General features: G+C 44.1%; 1 protein-coding gene across 1 annotated transcript in view; it reads right to left on the bottom strand.

The window, feature by feature from the left end:
• LOC133990111 (tomoregulin-1-like) overlaps window positions 1-5,811 on the bottom strand; it is a 29,921-nt gene extending 24,110 nt beyond the window's left edge. The window contains exons 1-2 of the mRNA XM_062428287.1: window positions 5,546-5,811; window positions 4,787-4,946 (exon numbers count right to left, since the gene is read on the bottom strand). Coding sequence (XP_062284271.1) covers window positions 4,787-4,946; window positions 5,546-5,696 — 311 coding nt within the window. The 5' untranslated portion in view covers window positions 5,697-5,811. The remainder of the gene's footprint in view (window positions 1-4,786; window positions 4,947-5,545) is intronic.
• Window positions 5,812-8,743: the final 2,932 nt, after the last annotated feature.

The following is an 8,743-nucleotide window of genomic DNA, read 5'->3' as shown; positions in this document are numbered from 1 at the left end:
CGGACGCCTACGTTAAATTACCAACAACACAACTCAACCAGCATCAGTTCATCGAGCCTCCAGCAGAGAAGAAGAAGACCTACAGCAGTCCTGCTATAACCTCCCCCCCCCCCTTAGATTATTTATCCACTTTCAAACGTGTAAGTTTTCAGCCCCGAGCCGACGCTGACTCATGTGACACCACTCGAGGCAATTTATCAGATTTCACTCAACTTCCTCTGGAGACACAAAAGGGTTCATATGATACTGTGTGTGAGGATACAGCCGAGAAGCGATGAGTCAACAGCAGCTTAGACCTGTTGTAGATGTTTCACTTCTTCAGCTTCAACTTCACAACTAAACTATACGACTAGAAAAACACACTAAGGTAGAATATCAGTGGCTTAACATGTGGTCTTTCCTTTCTCCCTCCTCCCTTCCTTCTTTCCTTCCTCCATCCCCTTTCTTCTTTCCTCCTTCCTCCCTTCCTTCGCTCTTTCTTCCCTTCCTCTCTCTGTCCTCCCTTCCTTCTTTCCTTCCTCCATCCCCTTTCTTCCTTCCTTCCTTCCTCCCTCCTTCGCTCTTTCTTCCCTTCCTCTCTCTGTCCTCCCTTCCTTCTTTCCTTCCTCCATCCCCCTTTCTTCTTCCTTCCTTTCCTTCCTCCCTCCCTCCTTCTCTCTTTCTTTCCTCCCCCTACCTTCCTTCCTTCTTTCCTCCGTCCTTCCTTCCTTCCTTCTTTCCTCCGTCCTTCCTTCCTTCTGATTCCTCTGTCCTTCCCTTCCTTCCTTCCTTCCTTCCTTCCTTCCTTCCTTCTTCCCTCTGTCCTTCCTTCCTTTCCTTCCTTCCTCCCTTCTTTCCTCCATCCATCCTTCTTTCGTTCCCTCCTTCCTTCCTTTCCTTCCTCCCTCCCTCCTTCTCTCTTTCTTTCCTCCCCCCTACCATCCTCCCTTCCTTCTGTCCTTTCTCCCTCCTTCCTTCCTTCTTTCCTCCTTTCCTTCCTCCTCCCTCCTTTCCTTCCTTGCTTCCTCCCTCCCTCTTTCTTTCCTTCCCTCCTTCCTTCCTTCCTTCCTTTCCTTCCTTTCCTCCCTCCCTCCCTCCCTCTTTCTTTCCCCCCCTACCTTCCTCCCTCCCTCCCTCCTTCCACTAAGGTAGAATATCAGTGGCTTAACATGTGAAATATGGTGTTTGACATGAAAAAAACCCCAAACTCCAACCTCAGGAGCTCCCAGCTGACGTCAGAAATGCTACATCTATACTTTTCCACAGTGTACAGTTTCAGGCACGCTCGTAATTCCAGGGAATAATGTTCTGCTATGAATGCTTGATGCTTCTCCAGGGCAGCGTTTTCCCTTCAATCCATGAACACAGCGGGGCTGCCGCTCTTCCAACAAAGTGCCAAAAGCCATTTTGTTCAGTTTTCTTCTTGCGACTGTAAAAGCTTTCCTTTCTACTTCTACTCCTTCTTCTTCTTTCTTCCCATTTTCTGACGAACAACAGTTGCAAAAGCGGCGAAGTCAATTATCTCGTATCAGTGCGATGAGGTTATTATTGATATGCATGAAGCAGGTTGAATAAAGCAGCAAAATCTACTGTTTAACCCTCCTGTTGTCCTCGAGTCAAGGAAGGAAGGAAGGTAGGGGGGAGGAAAGAAAGAGAGAAGGAGGGAGGGAGGAAGGAAAGGAAGGAAGGGAGGGAGGAAGAAGGAAAGGAGGAAAGGAAGGAAGGAAGGAAGGAAGGAAGGAAGGAAGGAAGGAGGAAAGAAGGAAGGAAGGAAGGTAGGAGGGAGAAAGGACAGAAGGGAGGGAGGAAGGAAAGGAAGGAAGGAAGGCTAGGAGGGAGAAAGGACGGAAGGTAGGGGGGGGAAAGAAAGAGAGAAGGAGGGAGGGAGGAAGGAAAGGAAGGGAAGGAGGGAAGGAAAGAAGGAGGGAGGGAGGAAGGAAGGAAGAAAGGGAGATGGAGGAAGGAAAGAAGGAAGGGAGGACAGAGAGAGGAAGGAAAGAAGAGAGACGGAAGGGAGGAAAGAAGGAACAGTCAAAACAGACGGGGTCAATTTGACCCGGGAGGACGACAGGAAGCATCAGGACTCAGTATAAAGTGCGACGAGGTTAATTATCGCTATGCATGAAACAGGTTAGAAACGTGTGAATCAGACTTTCAATGCTCAGAAGAAAAAAAACAAATTCATGTTTTAAAAAATGACGTATTTGGTTCGGTCCGGTGACGTGGAACGATTTTCATTCGGCTCTGCAAGAATATTGCATCGTGCTCCGGTGTGTCGGAGCTCTGCAGGAGAGCTCGGATCAGGATCGTCTGAGAGCAAAGTGCTTTATTTCTCACTGCACACACACACACTCTGAGCTGCAACACAAAAAGCAATTCAGTGCTTCAATTATGCATCGTATGCATTAATAAAACATGCGTGAGGCGGGTTACTCCTCACACGCTGCGGAGTGACAGCTTACACTCATTTACATGACTGCTGTTTTTTGCTGTTAAATAATTAATAAAAAGCTCCGAAGAGAAGGAACAGTATAACGCTGTAATGACTTTATGGATATTAGATATTAATGCAGGATGCAAACATGGCAGTAAATCGTCGTGGTGATAATCGCTGTCAGATTATAATGCAGGAATATTAAATCAATGAGTGACTGTTAGAGGCAAAGAAACACTGTTACAGCTCTAATTTAGGAAGAAGGAAGGAAAGGAGGAAAGGAAGGATGGAAGGGAAGAAGGAAGGGTAGGAAAGGAGGAAAGGAAGGAAGGAAGGAAGGATGGAGGAAAGAAGGGAGGAAGGAAGGAAAGGGAGGAAGGAAGGACGGAGGAAAGAAGGAAGGAAGGAAGGTGGGGGGGTAGAAAGAGAGAAGGAGGGAGGGAGGGAGGAAAGGAAGGAAGGAAGGACGGAGGAAAGGAGGAAGGAAGGAAGGTAGGAGGGAGGAAAGGAGGAAGGAAGGAAGGTGGGGGGGAAGAAAGAGAGAAGGAGGGAGGGAGGAAGGAAAGGAAGGAAGGAAGGAAGGAAGGATGGAGGAAAGGAGGAAGGAAGGAAGGAAAGGAGGAAAGGAAGGAAGGAAGGAAGGAAGGAAGGAAGGATGGAGGAAAGAAGGGAGGAAGGAAGGAAAGGGAGGAAGGAAGGACGGAGGAAAGAAGGAAGGAAGGAAGGAAAGGGAGGAAGGAAGGACGGAGGAAAGAAGGAAGGAAGGAAGGAAGGAAGGAAGGAAGGAAGGAAGGAAGGAAGGAAGGAAGGAAGGAAGGAAGGAAGGAAGAAAGGAAGGAAGGAGGAAAGGAGGAAGGAAGGAGGGAGGAAAGAAAGAGAGAAGAAGTCAGGGAGGAAGGAAAGAAAGGAAGGAGGGAAGGAAAGAAGGAGGGAGGGAGGGAGGAAGGACTGAGGAAAGAAGGAAGGAAGGAAGGTTGGGGGGAAGAAAGAGAGAAGGAGGGAGGGAGGAAAGAAAGGAAGGAAGGACGGAGGAAAGGAGGAAGGAAGGAAGGTAGGAGGGAGGAAAGAAAGAGAGAAGAAGTCAGGGAGGAAGGAAAGAAAGGAAGGAGGGAAGGAAAGAAGGAGGGAGGGAGGGAGGAAGCAAGGAAGGAAAGGAGGGAGGAGGAAGGAAAGGAAGGATGGAAAGATGGAGGAAAGAAGGGAGGAAGGAAGGAAAGGAAGGAAGGATGGAGGAAAGACGGAAGGAAGGAAGGTAGGGGGGGAGAAAGAGATTCATTTTATTTTCATTTTTGGCTTCATTTAGATTCGTTTTGACAAGTAAATAAGTTTATACTGAAGTTTTTTCTTTAGAGCTGCAAATATTAATCGATTAGTTGATGGACAGAAAATTAATCAGCAACTATTCTGATAACTGATTAATCGTTTTGAGTCATTTTTTAAGCAAAAATGCCAAAAAAGTTGCAGATTTTAGCTTCTCAGATGCAATAATTGAATGTTTTTCTTAGTCAAACACGACACTGAACTGAGTATTTTGGGGTTGTGAACTGATATTTAAACACATCACCTTTTGACTCTGGCATTTTCACTAGTTTGTGACATTTAATCCAGACAATACTCTCTCACTTTGTATTGTGATATTTAACTTCATACTTTTCCTCCCAGAGAGAAATATAGTCATTTGAACATTATATATAGGCCTGTAATACATATATAATCATTTATTTCTATTTTTTTATGTTTCATCATTGCTACAGTTGTCGTGGTTACTTGTCACATTACATACTTCATCATACTTATTAAATTACACCCGACAGAAGAAATGAGCTAAATCTCTCCCTGTAGAAACTAAAAACACTATAAATTGACTATTTTATACTTGATAAACAACTGAAACTAACCGATGAATAACCAAAACTAAGCAAAAAAAAAAAAAATGGCTTCTGGGAGCATCGGCAGCCTGCGTGGGTATTAAGCACGAACACCATGAATATGAAATAAAAACATAATATATTGAAGTGCGGCTGCAGTGTCATCATATACTCACTAACAAGCTCCTGCAGGAATAAAGCAGATCTATCGACATTATATAGGAGATTAAACACAGTCTATACGTCCTCATAATAAAACCATGATATTGATTTAATCTCTTCCAGACAATCGGGAATATTAATGTGATTCTGTGATTCTTCGAGTCAGCTGGAAACTAATGAAGGAACACATAACAGTCCAATAAGGGCATGAGACATTTGATAGCCACTATAATTAGACTCTATCATACCTTAGTGGACACAAAGGTCAGAATGAACTCGGCAGCACCGAGCGCCACAGATGCACTCAAAGCCAAAATAAGCAGCTCCTCAGGTGCTCAGTGACCTGCTGGCTCCTCTCACAGCTCCTGGCTCAGTGACATCAGGTGTGTCTACAGGGAACTGTGAGATGGCATGTTGTAAATCCTCAGTTTGACAGCTTTGTTTCTGTTCAGGGGGGGTTCTGGTGTTGGTGTCGGAGGGGATAAATATGTAGAAGCCTTTACCTACAGAACTCAAACTGGAACAGCTTTTAAACAGAGGGATCGGTCACGTAGACATAGGAGTGATCCGATGCTTTGCTGTTTGGGTTTTGGTGCTTCTTTGACTTCCAATGTGTGCATATGTGTTATAATGACTTTTAGGATCTGTGCATGCATGTGTATTGTTGAGTCTCGTGCAGATCTGTATGCATTTTAATGTAGAGTTGTGTGTTTTTTTTCTTTATGGCTTTGGCATTGAGTCTGTGCATGCTGTGGTGTGTGGTTTAAATTCCTGCTATAACTATATATGTGTATATATATAAACACACACACGCACTTGTCCTCTACACAAATATACATTAAATAAACAAAGTCACCACAGCTGCAGACAGCAGAGGTCTCTACATGCACATCCATCATAGTGCATCTCTCTCTCACGCAGCTCTGCATGAACTGCCTGCAGATTTAACCAACATTATTTAGAGGTTATGCTCATTTTCCTCCAATATGAAAGTGCTTATTTAATAAAAGAAAAGGTGCAGAGAGCGCGCGCACACCCATAGCAGACACATCATCATCACCACCACGCACAGCAGCAGCAGCAGCAGCAGCAGCAGTCTTACCTGTGCAGTCCTTCCCTTTGCCTTTGCACTCTCCACTCTGTGGGTTAATAGACGCCTGAGCCTCCGGCAGGTAGAGCAGCACCGACAGCAGACAGGCGGACACCAGGTACCGGACAACCGCACCGGGACACCTCCCAGCTCCTGACACCATGATGATAACGATAATTAAAAAAAAAAAAAGATCCGTCCGGCGGGTTAAATGATAAATCACTCGGTTTCAGCTTCTAGAGACAATTACGCAAAAAAATAAATCCCCGATAAAAAAGGAGAAGAGCCTGGTAGAATCACTCAGAGCACGAAAAGGAGCCGAGAGAAAGAGATAGAGAGAAAGAGTACAAGTCTGTGGTGAAGATGGAGGAATGTGCTCAGAGCTGCTTGTAGATTCAGCGTTCAGGAAGCTTTGGAGGTGGTCCGGTCTGTCCAGGCTGGAAGCAGCAGCAGCATCCTCGCTATTCCTTCCTCTCCCGAAACCCCACGTCTATCTCTTAATTATTTATTTATTTATGTATTATTATATCTATTCGATCTATCTATTGCAGCTTCTATCAACTGGATGTCTCTCTCTCTCTCTCACACACACACACACACACACACACGTTGCGATCCTTAATCCCTTCAGTACGGAGTGATAATGAAGAGGAGCTCCGGTGCGTAAAGAGAGCAGCAGCTGCAACCACAACAAAGAGATCCGGACTGTGAGTGTAGAGGACAGACAGGGCTGGTCACGTGATGGGATGCAACACTCCCCTCCACCTACACGCCCCTAATGCACGCGCACGCACACGCACACACACACTTTACAGAGCGCATCAAGGCCACAGTGAATAAAACAGTTTGTGAATAGAAGAGAAACAAGTGAATGCTGAGAAATGTGTTTAATGCAGTTTCATAGTAGGGGAGACCGGGGTTGGTAGTCACACTTTTTACTTTCCTTTGAATTCCTCATGAACAGTATACTGAATAAATTCCCTTTTGATTTGTAATGAAAGCCTAACGTGTCAGGTAGGAATAGAGAGGTTTTACTCTCCTTCAGCTGATTCTGTTTAAAAGGTTTAGGCTGTAAAATAAGTCTTGTGCACTTCTGATAATCGTCCCCATCATGGTGTTGGGTTGTTCCTGTGTTATTTAAATGGGGGAAAATTAACAATGACAGTCTTAAAAATTATCCAAGAGAACATAAACAGGGAAAATCATTCCTTTAAGTGCATTTTTTTGGTCCTTATATAACAATATTATACATTTTAACCTCTCTGACTGCTCTGAGCTTCACATCTGGAGGAGTCTGGCTCTTGTTCCTGATGAAGTTCCTGCTCATTCTGCTATATTAAAAAAAAGAAATAACTAGATATATCACACTCCTTCAGCTGATTCTGCTCAAAAGATACGAACCTTCAAATATGTCTTGTGCACTTGTGACAATCGTCCCCATGATCGAGTTGGTTGTTCCTGTGTTATTTAAATGAGGGAAAATTAAAAATGACAGTCTTAAACATTATTTAAAATGTTTAGTGTCATTGAAACACAACAACCTAACACATCTCCTGCACCAAGAGAACAAAAACAGGACAAATCATTCTTATAAGTGCATTTTATTGTCCTTATATAACAATATTATACATTATTACCTCTGACTGCTCTGAGCTTCACATCTGGAGGAGTCTGACCCTTATTCCTGACGAAGTTCCTGCTCATTTTGCTATGTTAAAAGAAAGAAAGGACTAGATATATTATACTATATATGTATAAATACCAACATGTGACAATCAACCTCAAAGAGAAGGTGACAAACATCCCCAACTGGGATTTTTTACTACCAGCAAAGCTAACAAACACATGTTTTAGTGTAGCAAAGAGAAAAACCTTCCTACCTATCGCTCTCTCTTCATACTTTTTAATAGTAATGATTGTTTTATTATAAAGTCATTCTGTAAAAGCCTAGAAGAGAAACAGTGAGTCATTTCCACATAAAAACACACTGAACATCCTCTCATCCTGAAATGACCTGAAGTAACACTTTTTAACAACAGCGCCCTCTAGTGACCGAAATCTGATGAATGTGACAACCGACCCTGTTCTCCCCTATTTTATCATCCAATTTTACATTCAAACAACACAACAATATGCACACAGACATTTAAAGTCAACATCTTTTTTCTTCTTCTTCATTCAGTTGGATGTTGAAGCTTTTCTGTGCTTAATGTTCCTGTTAGATTATTACTGTGTAAACATGTTGATTGGAGGACTGTTGGGTTGTTTTTCTGGTTTTATTAGACAGGAAACACGGTGGGAGTGATGTGTGTGTGTGTGTGTGTGTGTGTGTGTGTGTGTGTGTGTGTGTGTGTGTGTGTGTGTGTGTGTGTGTGTGTGTGTGTGTGTGTGTGTGTGTGTGTGTGTGTGTGTGTGTGTGAACTGAGTGTAAATCACGAGGTGTGAAATCGTGAAATACGGCTGTAATTTGTTGAGACTGTGCGATGTGTGTGTGTGTGTGTGCTGCAACCATTACAGTCAAATCAGTCAGCAGCTGGCGGCCATAGTGCCTTGCTCAGAGGCTTTCTCACTCGAGTCGTTAATTTCCCGCCAGCCTGTGTGTGGGTGATTTTTTTTTTTTTTTTTTTAAAGTGCTTCCTTGATCTTTGGCTCAGTGTCATCCTGTAAAGAGAGGAATAAATCATGGAGGAGTTCTTTCTTTCTAACTCTCCTTCCTTCCTTCCTTCCTTCCTTCCTTCCTTCCTTCCTTCCTTCCTTCCTTCCTTCATTCCTTCCTTCCTTCCTTCCTTCCTTCCTTCCTCACCTTCTGGAAGCTCTTTAACCTTCCTGTCGTCCTCCCGGGTCAAATTGACCCCGTCTGTTTTGACTGTTCCTTCTTTCCTCCCTTCCTTCCTTTCTTCTGTCCTTCCTCCCTCCCTCCTTCTCTCTTTCTTTCCTTCCTCTCTCTTTCCTCCCTTCCTCCATCCCCTTTTCTTCCTTCCTTCTGTCCTTTCCTTCCTCCCTCCCTCCTTCTTTCTTCTTTCCTCCCTCCCTCCTTCTCTCTTTCTTTCCTCCCCCCTACCTTCCTCCCTTTGTTCTTTCCTCTGTCCTTCTTTCCTTCCTTCCTCCCTTCCTCCCTTCCTCTTTTCCTTTCTCCATCCCTCCCTCCTTCCTTCTTTCCTCCCTCCCTCCTAACTTCCTTCCTTCCTTATTTCCTCCGTCCTTCCTTCC

This window comes from Scomber scombrus, chromosome 11 (genome assembly GCF_963691925.1).
Source record: "Scomber scombrus chromosome 11, fScoSco1.1, whole genome shotgun sequence".
NCBI classification, from domain to species: Eukaryota; Metazoa; Chordata; class Actinopteri; order Scombriformes; family Scombridae; genus Scomber; species Scomber scombrus.
Note: the sequence above shows the minus strand (reverse complement) of the source record. Positions and strands in the feature narration are given on the sequence as shown.